Raw genomic sequence first — 16,631 nt, 5'->3', positions numbered from 1 at the left:
CCATAGGTTTCATAGGTGGCTTTAATTCAACTCTGAACAGTGTTTGCCAGTTGGACAAATGATTTTCATATAAATGCACAGTGGTCCCAGTGTCGGTATAGATGGATATTGTTGGACACCATCATGCACCTAAGTTCACGTTAGCAAGGTTAGGACTAGTTTTAAAAAAAAACTTGGCACTTTTCAGTGCAAGCAGCATGTGATCTTTTTGAATGGAATCTTTGTAATGTCTATTTACTACTCAGTGGGTAGAAATGATAAATCTAATGTTTTACTTATATAAATATTTTGCCTACTCAGTTGCTTTTGGCTCCAACATATAGTATCAGGTTTAGGATAATAAATTAAATAAAAAAATATCAATACTTATCTCAATACTTATGACTACAGTTTTTTACGTGTACTCCACCATTCACCCGTAAATATAATGATGGTTGGTCTTAACCCGTTCACTGCCAAACGGTTACAAATCACTACTTTTCCAATACTTTTCCTTAGCTTCTTATGAAATGACCCCAGGTGTGTGTGTCTAGCATGGGGAATTTAGATCATGAGTCCCTATAGGGGGACAAAACCTGATGTAGAGCTGTACAATATATATTGGTGATATACAGGTCATTGTAACTAGGCCGTTTTACTTGTTTTATTTGATATTGCAGCAGTAATAATTTCTTTTGTTCTGTTAGGTAAAATATTGTTCCGGAGGAGCCATATACGTGATGTCGCTGTGAAAAGACTGAAGCCTATTGATGAGTATTGCAGGGTAAGAACAAGTCACTCATATTACAATACTAAACATACTTTACCTTACTTATGTTACTACAGCATTATGGGTTTTACTTTCTGTGCAGGCTCTTGTCAAATTACCGACACATATATCACGTTGTGAGGAGGTCTTAAGGTTCTTTGAAGCTCGGCCTGAAGATCTAGATCCACCAAAGGAGTAAGTAGAGATTTTCTTTTAGTGCATTTTTTGTTTTATTTTATGCTTTAACACGTCATATTGGTGAATGTAACAACATTAAAGGGGTATTGACCTTATTTACTTGTTTGGTATGGAGCTGCAGGTCAGCACTCGCGCCGCCACTCCATTCAATGTTTATGGAGCCGCTGAAGAGAGTGCTGGCTCCATCTGCTCCAATGGACGTGCCTAGTAACAGATCAGCAGAATTCCTAGTGTATCTTTTTATCCATTGACTTTATATAATTTTATTCCAAATCCATAATAATAACTTTAATAGAGCAATAATCATTTCATTTAAGTAATATGTATACCTTTTATTAGACAGTAGACTCTAATGGACGAGGGAGAATGTGCTTCTGTCATGATCAATAAAAATGGTGCCCAAAAATGAGATACCAGCAGTTACGGTGTATCAATGCATCATGGTTATTAGGCCTGGGGGAGGTATTGAGGCCAGAAGCTTCCATAAAAGCAAAGCTCTAGGTGAAATGAGAGGAGTCATTTATTATGTGTCTGTAATTTGTGTTTTGGGACCATGACGAGATCACAAATTACGAATGTGGATAAGAGGACACATATACATTGTTTTAATTCTGATTTATATATGAACAATGTATATTAAGGCTTTTAGTTATCATATTACAGATAGAGGAGAGGGTCTGTCTGGTTTGCAAGGCAATCTGCTTTCAATAATGGAGACAACTGATTTATCTCCGTGTGTTTGTGGATGTCTACAATCTAAGTTTGACGTATTATCTTTTGGCTTATTGCTATGAGTTCTCAATACCAGATGTCTAGATCAATAAACTGCTAGATTAACTGTTTCTACTACTATGTGGCAAAATCCACTTTATTATTCATTTTTCCAATGGCTTTATAGAGATTTGGGGGGGGGAGTTCATGTATTCTTCTTTAAAAAGAACCCTTCGCCTTCCTGTCAGACAGTTAAAGGGGTTTTCCAACAAAGCAGAGTTGGTAAATTCAGATGTGTACAACATGTATACATATATGTAATGGAGTATAAATGTGCTGTTTTTCTAAGTAAAATGACCTCCATCATTGTACTGTTAATGACCCATAAGGATCTAATCGTTTCCTTTTTGAACTGTGTTTCTGTTATTGCAGTGTAAGAGCATACATCTTCCCATAATCCCTCTTGTTTGCTTACACAGTAAAGACTAACAAGTTAAAGTGAGCATGCTTGACCATCTCAGTGGATGCCCTAAGATGGTTATAACCAAGGGTTTATCAAGAAAATGAAAGTCCTTAAGTGTCCCATGTGAATGGAATGTAAGTGACCTTGCATGGCTGCCACTTCATTCAGTGCTATGGGCGGACTGATTGCATTCTGTTATCACTGTCAGTCACATAGCCATAGTTTACTACCACTCCATTTACAAGAGGCGTTGGAAATCACTGTTGTCTTCATTGGTGTGAATTCTGGAGGTAGGACCCATAGTGGTCATATATTTATCACCTGTCCTGTGGCCGTCTATTAAATTATTTATTTATTTATTTTTTTGCAGGCTGGGCTCAGGGCAAATGCTTGGACTGTGGTATCTATAGACCTTTATAGATTAGACTTTCTTTAGGTCCTTTTCTGTGCATAATTGTAGACCACAAGATACGACTGTGTATAAGTGGACATAAATATTACAATACAGTCTAACATTATCAAAAAATCTGAATATCTGGCAAAGCTTTCAGGGGGTTTTACTATTATGTCCTGTTATTTCTCCTTACATCCTTAGGTCATGTTCACACAATGTTTTTTCCCCCCACAAAATAACAGCCGTTGTTTGATAATAACAGTCACTGTTTTACAATGACGGCCCCGTCAGGAATGGTTATGAACATTATTTATGGCCGTCATTATCAAAAAACAACCCTTATTTTGCAGAAAAATAGACATGTGAACATAGCCCTAATGATATGTGTTAAATTTTGGTCCCCAGGAGCAGAATCCTATAAGCTAGGTTTAGAAAATAAAAGCAATTATAATACTAACTTTCATAAAGTATACCAATATGTTCATATACATTGCTTTTTAAGGGTGCTTTCACACACACCGTATCCACAGCGGATCCACAGCGGATTTTACAGTGCGGATTTAATGCTGTGTTCATTCATTTAGTCAAATCCGCTGCGGATCCGCTGCAGATCCGCAGCAGAAAATCCGCTGCAGATCCGGTAGGTGTGAAGGCACCCTAAGGCTATGTTCACACACAGTATTTTTGTTCAGTATTTTGGTCCTCATATTGCAACCAAAATCAGGAGTGGATTGAAAACACAGAAAGGCTATGTTCACACACTGTTGAAATTTAGTGGATGGCCGTCATTAAATGGCAAATAAATGGCATTATTTTAAAACATCGGCCATTGTTATAAAATAACAGCCATTATTTGTCATAAAATGGCGGCCATCCACTAAATTTCAACAGGGTGTAAACAGAGCCGTTCTGTGTTTTCAATCCACTCCTGGTTTTGGTTACTATATGAGGACCAAAATACTGAGCAAAAATACTGTGTGTGAACCCAGCCTTATACAGCAGACTATTTTGCTAAGCTGGTGGTCTACCTTTACATATAGACACATTGGCACATGGAGGTCAAGTAACTCCTATTAGGCTATGTTCACACTATGTAAAAGTACGGCGGCCGTACTTTGCACGTTGTGGAACAATACCTATTGTTCTATGGGATCCCGGGCGGAGCGCATACACATCGTATACGCTCCGGCTGGGATCCCATGTGGCGCCGCAAAGAACTGACATGTCAGTTTTCTGCGGACGCAATTCAATGAATTGCGGCCGTAGGAAACCCTGTCAGTTCACACAAGCGAACGGCTCCAGCCGCTTGCTTTATTGTGTCCTATGGGTAGTTCTGATGCGGGCACGCGCTGATGCGCCCGCATCAGAACACTACGGCCATAAAGATCATCCGGCAGGTCATCACCGAACGGCCGGTCTCTTACATAGTGTGAACATAGCCTTATACTGTATTAGGATGTCAGCATTTCTGGGGGATTCCTCCTTCTAAACCACTGAAGCATCTCAGAGTAACTGCCAAGGAGATGAAAGAGCCCAGCCTGGAGTAGTTCTCCTAACCATAACAGAAGTTACAGCTCACTCTGCCCTTAGGGGGATTGAACAGTGATCAGTCAGTTGTTACAGTCCTAACCTGACTTAATTAGAAATCTATTACCATGCAAATATCTCTTGTGGCGTTTGATGCCGGCTCATTTATCTTCACTTCAATATCCTGTTCTTTTCTATATTCTGGAAGTAATTCCATGGTAATGTTTTTAAGTTGGCACATACCAAGTGCTTTGGTGCTTTACATTTCCACATTTGGGCCCAAGCTAATTCTTGCTGGTGAATGTCTTTGTAAGATGCAAACTATGATTAAGAATGTCAGTTTGAAACACATGAGTCACTTCGGCTCCGGTTAGGGTGTGCAGAATTAGTACACTGGACCATTGGTTTTTGATTATTGATAACTTGGTCCACAATCATCCTCAATTTTTAGCTTGCAGTCCTTCGTCTCAGATTTATATTCTAGAAAACCTTTAAATGATTGAGTCAGCATACTGCTGTGCTGTAAGAATGCTTTTTGTGGTCCCATCAAATCTTTGGCCAGAAGCCAATTCCACTACTTACCTGTCTGATATTAGTATATGGTGATTGGATGGTGACCGTAGGTTCTAGAAAGTCTTCCAACAAACAGGAAAAGTGTAAGCCTCTGTTTTTTTTCCACTACTGTTGGAGGTATACTGTACATCAGTAGTTTTCCTAGACATATACCGTATTTTCCGGCATATAAGACGACTAGGCGTATAAGACGACCCCCAGCTTTTCCAGTTAAAATATAGAGTTTGGGATATACTTGCTGAAATCTGCGGCAAGTTATCCATGTGATTTACATAGTGTGCACATACCCCTAAAAAGTAGTCTTATAGGCAGGAAAATACAGTACCTCCAAAGGAAGGCTACAGTATATACCACAATATAGGCATACAGTGATATATGTTGTTTATTGACATCCATTGTATTAAAAAAGTATGCTATGCTCTTCAGACTATATATAGGAAAAAAGGTATGTCTCTACATTCTGCCTTGGTGAATACCAATATAACACCTTTTTGCCATGCGCAGGGTACATAGGGCTATGGATACGTTTTGCTTGGTGGCTTCCACCGAATATATTCAGATACCAAGATGTGGACAGAGTTTTATTCAAGGAGAAAATATGTTATGTAGTTATAGATGTTTTGTGCTGTTCTCCTGACTTTACAGTGACTACAGTTCTCAAATAACTATAATCTGAACATCTTTGTGAGACAAGACAATGAATCACTAGACAAAACCACAAGACTTAACATGAAGATTTACGATTACAATAGCAAACTGGACACTTTTCACATTGGTTGTTTTGTGAAAGCCACCCAAGATCAGAGACCCTCGTGTTCTGCCTTCTCCTATAACCCTCTAATCAATCTATCAGGATCCATTTTCGTTGAGATTTTGCAGACAACCATACACTTGCTTTCATGTCTGTAGAAATCCTTTATCAGTTGAGTTTTCTCAAGTGTCTGGGATGATCTTCTTACTGTATGTGTGGGAAAATGTCTTGACCGTTGAGTTAGAGGGGGGCTGTCCTTATTTTGTCCTATGCCCATCTCCTTTTTTTATCAATACCTTATCTCTGCTGTCTGGGGGCAGTCTGGAGGCTCCATACCTCTACACTAGATGGTCAGCTGAGCTCACTGAAAATGGTGGTTTTGGTCAACATATTGTTAAAGGAGAAGTCCCACCAAATTAAATAAAGTCAGGAAGTCAGGGGGGTGCAGTAAAATAATAAAGTAAATGTACCTATTACCGTGTCCAGTAGCATCTCTCCCACTTCCCGTTGACAGCCGCCAGTGACCTGCTACTCTTTCGGCTGCAATGTCATGTACCTGGCTGAGTGATTCAGCAGGGATTTGACAGTGCGGCTGGAACAACCGTTTAAGTGACGTACCTCGTTTTCAGCAGGTAATTACGTCTGGGTTCACACTACGTATATTTCAGTCAGTATTGTGCTCCTCATATTGCAACCAAAACCGGGAGTGGATTGAAAACACAGAAAGGATCTGTTCACACAATGTTGAAATTGAGTGGATGGCCGCCATTTAATGGCAAATATTTGCTGTTATTTTAAAACAACGGCTGTTATATTGAAATAATGGTCGTTATTTACTGTTATATGACGGCAATCCACTCAATTTCATCATTGTGTGGACAGATCCTTTCTGTGTTTTTAATCCACTCCTGGTTTTGGTTGCAATATGAGGACCACAATACGTAGTGTGAACCCAGCCTCAATGTGTATGGTCAACTTTGACGTAACATTCTTCACTTCAAATTTATATCATTGGTGGTTTATTTTGTCATGTGTGGCCAAGTATAATAACTAGATTGTGCCATATCCATATGTATGCAAAAAAGTCTGTGAAGTCTCAAAACATGGGACAAGGCAGATATCCCTCCAGGGAAGGACCCAGCAAAAGGATGGCTCCTGTAAGGAGACCACCAAAATCACCATCATAAGTGTCCCTTTCAGTCAAGATCCAACTCAATTACGAGGATATCACAAGGGAAATTCCAAAGTCTACACAATATCCATGTGTACTCTTTCTTTTATGCTGCACACTTCTTCCATTAGTTTGTGGAACAAAAAATATCTAACAGCTACCTTCACCATAGAGCATAGTGTATCCCTAACAAAGGGACCTATTCAGGGCAGGACACTTGTATAGGATATCTGTATCTCAACACCTTGATAGTAGAGGAATTTAGAGCCACATTTACTGGTGTATTAAGTAGTCAGATGTAGCTCCTCAGGGGTATAGAGGCAATGGTCCATGGACTCCTAGGTCTCGTATTTTAAAGAGGTTTTTGTTCCAGTCTCTGGCAAAACCCTTTAAATACTTGAATTAACTTGGGTTTACATGGAAATTTGAAGATTTATTTTTTGTGTGTTATTGTCCTAACACACTGTGCATGTGTTCTATGACTTTACTGAGAGCAGTGAAAGTAATGGCAAAATAAACTGGGCCTGTTCCTGAGTAGCGGCGTAGGTTAACAGTCTGGATGAGGCTGCTGTGTTCCCGGCAGTGAGGTCAAGAGGAGTGGGAGTTCTGTAAGGGACACAAGATAAAGACAGGCTTTCAGGCATCTGGTATTTAGCAGATGTGCCATTTAAATGTGGAGGCGGGGAGAGCTGCCAAACTGTGTTGGTGAAGAAGGTTCCTTTGTGATGTTTCTTGGCTTGTAGAATCTGATACTTTTAAAATAGGTGCCTTTAGGGTATTGAGGCAGGGTAAGTAAACAGTCAGCAAAAATGTTTTTGTACTTTCATTTTACATGTATTACTACGTTTTTGTTTTTCTTTCTTTTTTTGCCTCTAAGCCTATAGATTTACTTAGAGCTTAGGAGTTTTATTATTGTGCTATACTGTGTAAAATATTTCAGTTTAGGACCTTACAGTGATGCAGACATTATGTCATGAATCTTTTTTTTTTTTTTTGCATTACGTTTAAAGCAGTTAACAAAACTTAAAGGGGTTTCCCCATCTGAGACAATGATGGCATTTTGCCATAGGATATGATTATCTTACCAGTAGAGAGACAAGCTTTGGAACCCAAACCGATCCCTAGAACAAAGTAGCTCATTGCATCATCATTCTAAGTAGCATCATACAATAAAAATTTATATAAAGTAATTTCATAAAAAGCCCATTGAAGGTAAACTCCAATCAAAGCCTAAAAATGTTTTTTTTTTAGAGTGAAATATCCTTATGTCGAGACCCTCCATTACTATGATTAGTGGGTTTGGACCTATCCCAATAAACATTGATAGTCTATAGCACAGGTGTTAAAGGAAAAGTCCGGCAAAAATTTTTATTAAAGTATTGTATTGACCCGACTCCCAGAGCTGTGTGGGCTGTGGCTGCTGGAGAGGATGATGGCAGGGGGATGCTTAGTGTCCCTCCAGTGCCCTGTGTCCCTCAGTGTCCCCCTACCATCATCCTCTCCAGCAGCCACAGCCCACACATCCCTGGGAGTCGGTTCGTGACATCACCATTTTATCCAGGAAGTGACATCACCATGTTATCCAGGAAGTGAAGCCTTGATGCAGTAGTAAGTGCAGGGAAAAAAGACCATTAAAGAGGTTATCCAGTGCTACAAAAACAAGGCCACTTTCTTCCAGAGATAGCACTGCTCTTGTCTCCAGTTCAGCTGTGGTTCACAACTAAGCTCTATTCACTTCAATGGATTGGAGTTACAGAACCCCACCCAAACTGGAGACAAGAGTGGTGCGGTCTTTGGAAAAAAGTGGCTATGTTTTTGTGGCACTGGATAACCCCTTTAAATCAGTACTGCAAACACAACCTTAGATCTCAGTTTCTTAAAAGACATTTAAAAAAAATTCTTTAAAAATCTGATTTAAGCAATAGGACATTCTCTGATGACGCATCTTTTATAAATGTTCAGATTTTTAGTGGAACATGAAATCTAAAGCTACCTAGTAATATTATTGTAATACATGCGTTCATCAATATATACATTAAACTGTTTCAAAGGGATGACACAGAGGCGGAGATATTAATATGGAAAAATAGAGATTAAAGCATGGTATCTTGTAACGTTATATGGGTGAAGTCATCATTCCAGCTGTGCAGTGATCACTTGTATTTCATGATACAGCTGTGTGCTACCCCATAGGACCACTGTGTTCTGGAGTAGGAAGACCCTCAGATGTTTGACCAATTACTATTTATCAGTCTTATCATGCAATCTGATTCCAACAGAAATCATTGAAAGATACTTTATAATATTACAATATGTGTTGGGATTTATTAGCCAATGTGCAAGACACAGAGACCTATTGTGCGCCATACTGTACTAATAGCGTACTTACTGTACATACTGTTCATATTAGTACATACTGTTCTAATAGTGGAGAGCGTTTTGTGCTTTCTGCAGTAATAACTAATAGCTTCCTATTGGGAAATAAGCCAAATATAACATCCTTATTAAAGATCATATTAGAAAAGATGGCTACTGACGTTACAATAAATCTGCAAGCCATTAGAAGTGAATGTATTGTTGTAAGCAATGCTGTCTTTGTTTAGTTGTCATGCTTGATAGGTCTCAGTTAGATACTCACATAGCTGACAGCCCCCTGATACCCCATAAACTCTAGGATCATCTGCTTGTACATGTCTATTTCAACAAGAAAACTGGGAAAATTTGCTGTCACACATCCAACGCTGCTCATCTTCAAGGAAGCGGATGCTTGATCAGTTTATAATCCAACACACTCATCCTCCTCATTGTACATTAGATACAGTTTATAATCCAACACACACACCTGAAATGGCGTATAACTGTCCGGTGCTGATCGAAACCCATTGCAGACAAAGGGCCTAATGCCATATTTATCAGAGCAAAGAGAAATAGGAATACACTGAAAATTTTTTGCTTCTATTCCATTCACATTTTTGGTGTGTTCCTGCATTTAGGTCTCTTTTGATGGTTTTATTTGCTTTAGCAGCTCAAAACTACCCTTGAATAGCTCAGTACCCCTTTTTTATCGCCTTTAGTGTTAGAGCCGAATTATGCTGCGTTTACACGGAACGATTATCGTACGTGTAAACGCTGCGAAAGATCAAACGACGAACGAGAAATCGTTTATTTTGCTCTTACAACATGTTCTAAAATTGTCGTTCGCAAAAAATTTGCAGATCGTTCACTGTAAACTGTCGTTCGCCGATTTAACCAATGTGTGAGATATATCGTACCGTCTAAATGCTTACCGTTATGAAAAAAATCGTTACTCCGACATTGTTAAACGTACGATCGGGCCAATTATCGTTTCTTGTAAACGCCGCATTACATAGGGCGATTATGACTAGGCCAAAATTTCATTGTGTAATAAGGTCAGCGATCAGCTGATGAATGAGCAAATGCACATTTGTTGGCTGTTTGCGTCATTAAAAACCATTTCTTGCCAGTCTTACATCTCCCTGTGTAATAGGGAACGAACGGCTGTTGAATGATACAGGCAAAGGGCCGCACAAACAATCCAAAAGTCGATCAGCCCTCCTTGCATGATCCTTATGTCTTGTAATAGGCTTTTTAAGCAAGATTGCAGCTTATTTTTACCATTTGAAGGGTAATATAGGGAGCTCTGTAGAAGACGTAATACCTTCTGCCGACAACATTATTACAATGAATGGTTGCTAGGTGTCTCCCTAGCAACCAGTCTGTATGATATGATCCAACATGGATGAACAGTGATTAATACCTAGGGATGTTTATCTGACCATACATGTCGGTTGAACCCACCAATTTTAGCAGGACCATGCAAGCATCTAATATGTATGGGGGCCTCTCTACCCTACCCTGACGGCAGACGTTACGGAAGAAAATGATCAGGCAGTTTCAGCTGTCTAATCCTTTTATTCTCGCAGAATATATAGAGGTGGTTTACCCCTCTATATGAAACACATACAGGAGGGCTGCCCGAATGATCGCTAGATCGTCCGGCAAGCCCATAGAGGATAGCAGCGGTCTGCTGCCGCCGCTCCTACTCCACATTGCCGCGGCAGCAGGACAGCAACGATCGCTGCCTTCTATTACACGGGATGATTAGCGCCCGATATTGTCCGAATACAGATGATAATCGTTCCGTGTTATAGGGCCTTAAGCATGCATGTCTTTGGGTGATTTGAATGGGGGGTTCAGAAAGAGCTTGAGGCTCTAGGACTCCAATGCAAAGTCTATAACAATGTTCACCAGGCTTGTAATGTATAGCTCCAATTTCTTCATATCTACAAAGAAACCAATAAGGCTTCCTCGCACCCCAGTGTGTAGGTGCAGCCTTATAGTTACTTACAGTTACTTACAGTTATTGCACATGTTATAGGAGAAAGAGAAAACCTGCAATTCCATGAACTACCTTGGGTGTGTATGTTTCCTTTCCATGGCTGGTGCCAGAGAAGCCATTTACACCCTGGGTAGCTGGACTGTTGTTGCAGCAGTTAGTGAGAATATTTATGGCCACAGTCTCCCATTGACTTCCTAGGAACTGGGATAAAATAAGGGATTTCTATCCTTGAACTTTCTCATCTCAGCACAAGCCATAGGAGGGCTTGGGGCGAAAGGCGATTTTGATTAGGCCGTAAATAGCCGCTTCCTGACCTTTTTTCTCCTGCTTCTTGCTCTGTTTTTTTTTTTTGAAGCAATGAACTTGCTTCAAAGTGACGTCAAGTTTTGTTATCGCACCAGGAAGTTTTATAGGGTTTGGACAGGAGAATGTGATCTTTGCTATCGACAAGATGTGCAACCCTTTATAACATTGGATATATGAGAGGAGTCATGTGCTCTCAACACTTAAAGAAGAAAGCTCATTTGAAAGCAATTAGGAATGGAAAAAAATCATCTTACTAAGGAATCCACAATCCCCTAGTGATGTGAATAATGCCTTTTAAGTGTGTCTATTCGGTAGCGACCTAGAACAGGCGTGTCTTATATGCTTTAGTGTGGACTTTTTTCTTACACCCACTGTGAGAATGAGTATGCCAACGTTATTCTCTAGCCTTTAACAGCCAAATATTTGGGTATAAATAGGAAAACTCTACTACCCACCAAGGATAAATAAGATGATGAGCCAAAAGCTACAACTACCCACTATGTGGGATATTAGAATGTTCAGCATTGCTGTACAGTATACTTCCTATTGGGCCTGTCACGCTTTGGGTGGTTCACCCTTATCTTGCCCAGGCATAGTTTTCCAATGGAGTCATTATTACCTGTTCTTCTGGTCTGCCAGCGTTTTGTATACCCTGAATACCATATTAATCTGCTTTGTTATGCATTACATTGTGCCCATCCCCCAATCTGTTTGTAGTTTGCCAAGTGTCAAAGTATTTTTGGCACAGGATAAAGTTGACACGGTACATTTATAGTGTTTTGTTCTAACATTTGCATTTATGAACCAGGAAGCTCTGGCTGAAATATATTCCCAGCATGTTCATGTTATTTTGCATTATGAGAGTGTTAGGACTCGGGCCGTATGTTCGGCTCGGCGTCCAATTCAGCCCTAGCCATTCAGCCATTCAGCATAGCCAGCTGGCAGTCTTCTTTAGAGAACCCCACCCGCTTAGACCTACTTTAGAGAATCACTACCCACACAGACCTACTTTTGCTGTATAATCGTATAATGCTCCCTTACTTTTAGGATTTTTTTTTTTTGCCCCAAATAAATGCTGCAAAACTGCCTCATTGATGATGAATGTAGTGTTTCCATCCACCGAAATTTCCCAGATAAGGTAGAATACTGCTGTCATAGTGGCCAAAGTCCTTCCCCAGACCTAGCAGCAAGTGATCATTGTTTTAAACTAATGATTCCACCAGGCTGCTTGTTTTGCTTACAGATGAAGAGTAAGTGATTCTGTACTTTTCCATATTGATCACCCAGGGGTTAAGTGAACATACATGCTCGCTCCCATGCAACTAAAATCTGGGTGGGAAACCGAATACATCATGTGCTCTTTGTTCATGTTAGTGAAATCCAGACCTTCCAACAGCACAGAGACGTGGAGGGAAGACTGTATATATAGGGATGAAGCACGCTGCAGCCTTAAACTGCTTTGTAAATGTCAAACAGGAAGATCCAGAGACACAAAAGTAAGTGATTGATACCCTGCTTCCCTGAGAGGCGGAAGGGGGTTATCTGCACTGTCACCGGTTCCTCTCTCTGTATCTTCTGCTCATTGTCTGCTTGATATTCTTGGAGTATATCACTTGTTATTATAGCAGATACAGCATGTTCTGCCTGGAAATGTGCAAGTGAAAGCTGTGTTTTTAAATGTTGGGCCTCGACGCATAAAGGAGTCAATATCTATCTATCTATCTATCTATCTATCTATCTATCTATCTATCTATCTATCTATCTATCTCAGTTCTGCCAATCTGACAATAACCCACAAATGTAGAATGTATTTTTGGGATTCTTACGATAATGTTAGCTAGCTTATTGCATTATCTTAAAGGGCTTGTCCTGGATGGACAACCCTTTTTAAACTATGAGTCCCCCTGGACAACTTGGAAACTGTTATAAATGCTCATTTTTCTCTAAAGCAATGCTAATGGTCTTTGCAGACTTTCTCTTGTTTTTGTTGTTCTTGTAATAAACTTTGTGACTTCCACCCTTTTGTACCATTACACTATCCAGCCTGATTTCATGTCACCTGTAACAACTTGCATGCTCAGTGCAGAAGCCGATATGCATAGTCCTGTAAGACCTAATATATATATATATATATATATATATATATATATATATATATATATATACACACACCTTAGGGAGATTTATCAAACATGGTGTAAAGTGAAACTGGCTAAGTTGCCCCTAGCAACCAATCAGATTCCTCCTTTCATTCCTCACAGACTCTCTGGAAAATGAAAGATGGAATCTGATTGGTTGCTAGGGGCAACTGAGCCAGTTTTACTTTACACCATGTTTGATAAATCTCCCCCATAAATTATGTTGGCAATTTTGCATATCTGGTCTTTTAGGGTAGAAATCCTTACAAGTTGGTTTTGGCCCTTTAAGACTACTTGTATACTCTTTTCACTCACAGAAGTAAGTTTTAGTTGGTGGGACTAAATATCACATGTATATATCTAGTTCACATTAATTTCCAAGGAACTCTTCTATGTAAACCAAGTCAGATGTACTAAAAATTGCTGGAACTTGACAAAGGACCAAATCATTATAAGAACACAAACCTGCTTAAAGGGAACCAGTTACAATGAAAATGCTAGCCACTCTACTTAAATCATGTTATAGAGCATGAGGAGCAGATTAATATTTATCTTTGTCGGATTCAGTATAACTTGTCATTTATTAATTAAATTCCCTGATTTTTCCATTCTTAGGAGTCCAGTGGGTGGTCCTATTGAGTCACTGTTCACTGGACTCCTAAGGGTCCTATTAGACAGGCCGACAGCAACCAGATCAGTAATGTAAACGAGCGCCCATCTGCTAGTTCGACGTTCGTTTACTGAGCCTATTACACGGCTCGATGATTGTTTAGCAAGGGTTGCACAGACATCGTTAACGATGTCTGTACAGCCCTTGGCCTAAACTGTTATACATTTCCTATCCACGCTCCTGGTCTTCTCCTGCCCTCTGCTTGCACTCCTGGCACCGCTGCTGTAGCTTCAGAGCAGCCTTTGAGCTGACGGGCCACTCAGCCAATCACTGGCCAGCACCAAGCTGTCAGCCGCACATTGCTACTTGTATTAGGCGGCCGTTGATTTTAGGTCCGGATTCGGAGAATTATTGCTCCGTGTAATAGGGCCTTTTCTTAAAATATAAAGCCTTTTCTTAAAATTATGCCGATAGATTAGATTAGTATTTTCATCATGACAGATTCCATTTAGAGTAAAACGCAGAAGCAGCCGGGACCGGGGGACTAAAGCTCAGGGATACTGGCACCAGCGGTGGAGCGAGGAGTATGAGAGCATGTTACTTCTTTCATCCTCCCCAGCGCTCTGCCAAAATTCATCCCAGCCCAGAGTTCTCCTTTAAGGGATATTACAGGTCTAAATAAAAAAATAAACATTGCTGCTTACTTTGTGGTGTTGCAGCTTAACTTATGCACTGTAACAGAGCTGGGCCGCAATACCAGACCCAACCAATGAACAGATGTTGAGTCAATCTGTTTTGAATTGCAGTAGACCCTTACTAGGTAATGGTGCAAATTTTGCCAGGACAGTCTCACAAACTTGACTGTAACAGGGGTATGGTTTGTGTAGATTTAGGCATTTCTGGAAGTCAGGAAAACACCTGCACAGGGTGTTCCCGGCAATCTTGGGGCATAATATTGGTTTTATGTATACATACATGGATCTCATTGGCCTTGGAAAATCTGACCCCCCACAGCATCAATGGCTCCCATCAGCCCTGCTAAGTACTGGTGAAAAAGTACAAATTCTGTGATCAGATATCTGGGGTAAAATACAGATTTGCAGGCAAGTGACTGTTATAAAATACAGATCACAAGACAGGAACATGGAGTTCCCTACCAGTCAGCATACTACATTAGGTGTTATTTAGTGATGTACATCTGGGAGGTGGGGGGGACGGCACGTATTTCCCAGACAGACTTCTAGAAATAATCTCATCGGGGACTATGTTATAAATGCCTATGGGCAAGTGTTACACCGCCTGATATATATATATATATATATATATATATATATATATATATATATAGCCACTTGATATATATATATATGTCCATGGCGTTCGCACAGTACATAGAAACCTTGCCAGAGCCTAAATCTCTCACCTTTCCTCCCACTTTCCATGCACAGCTGGTTGAAGGCATTTTTTTCTTTGTTGTGAATGGTAACTATGACTATAATCTGCCTCCACTGTGTTCTGGGACACCACTCTCCATTCCTGGGTGCTAAGTAGGGCCACGCTTGCCAAGAGCCGCAATGAACGTGGAAAGAAAGACAGCTCAGGGAAATCAAAGTAGGTGGTGGAGCATTGCTTTCCACTCCAGCCTTGCACATCACATAAGTGCAATATCTAATCCTGGTGGGTCACACTGGCCACCGTTCAACTCTTATAACTTTCTGGCACTGTCTATTTCCAAATGTTTATTGTGCCATTTCAGCTTTTAAAGGCTTTTATAGCACTTTCAGTTTTCATCTGGTTAAAATAAATGTCTTCAAAATGCGTCCTGTTCCTGAAGTTAAGTGATGATGCACCTGGGGAGCCTAAAAGCTACTGCACATCATGGAGATCATTTAAAGGGGGGTATGTCTGGAATTTCTTGTTATATGATTGGAGGGAATATCGACTGGAGAAAGTCTTCATTTTAATGTTTGTTAAAAGGGTAAAAAAATTAATTGGTGCCAGAAAGTTATACAGATTTGTAAATTACTTCCATTACTTAAAAGCTTCTAGTCTTCCTGTACTAATCAGCTGCTGCATGCCCTGCAGGAAGTGGTGTATTCTTTTTAGTCTGACATAGTGCTCTCTGCTGCCACCTCTGTCCGGGACCGGAACTGTCCAAAGCAGTAGAAAATCCCTATAGGAAAACCTCTCCTCCTCTGGATGGTTCCTGACATGGACAGAGGTGGCAGCAGAGAGCACTGTGTCAGACTGGAAAAAATACAACACTTCCTGTAGGACATACAGCAACTGATAAGGATGGGAAGACTAGAGATTTTTAAATAGAAATCATTTACAAATGTGTATGACTTTCTGACATCATTTGATTTAAAAACATTTTTTCCTCTGGAGTACCCCTTTAAAAGTGAATGGCTATAAGGATATTTGGACATCATAGAGGGTATCCCCTGCTGGTGACCCCCATCTATTGGCCAAGGTGGAGATCCACTAACAAACAGTGACTATTACTCACCATGGTCTTATATTACATCTATGGGCGCCATCTGCCCAATACTACATCCGCTACACACTCCATACCAGGATGTAAGAGCCTGCCACTTGTTCTTCCCAATCCCTTCCATTGCTTGTAGTATAGTAAGGTGGGGTGATCTTCTAGGTTTAATGCATCCCTAATGCCAGAGAAC

At 40.2% G+C, this 16,631-nt stretch overlaps 1 protein-coding gene across 3 annotated transcripts in view; it reads left to right on the top strand.

The window, feature by feature from the left end:
- The window catches only part of SH3PXD2A (SH3 and PX domains 2A), a 219,620-nt gene that overhangs the window by 104,786 nt on the left and 98,203 nt on the right, over window positions 1–16,631 (top strand). For all 3 annotated transcript variants that reach the window (XM_069980239.1, XM_069980238.1, XM_069980240.1), the window contains 2 exons: window positions 687–763; window positions 852–943. In XM_069980239.1, coding sequence (XP_069836340.1) covers window positions 687–763; window positions 852–943 — 169 coding nt within the window. The remainder of the gene's footprint in view (window positions 1–686; window positions 764–851; window positions 944–16,631) is intronic.

The sequence above is a fragment of the Dendropsophus ebraccatus genome, chromosome 8 (assembly GCF_027789765.1).
Source record: "Dendropsophus ebraccatus isolate aDenEbr1 chromosome 8, aDenEbr1.pat, whole genome shotgun sequence".
Classification (NCBI taxonomy): domain Eukaryota; kingdom Metazoa; phylum Chordata; class Amphibia; order Anura; family Hylidae; genus Dendropsophus; species Dendropsophus ebraccatus.
This window is presented reverse-complemented; position numbering and strand designations above follow the sequence as displayed.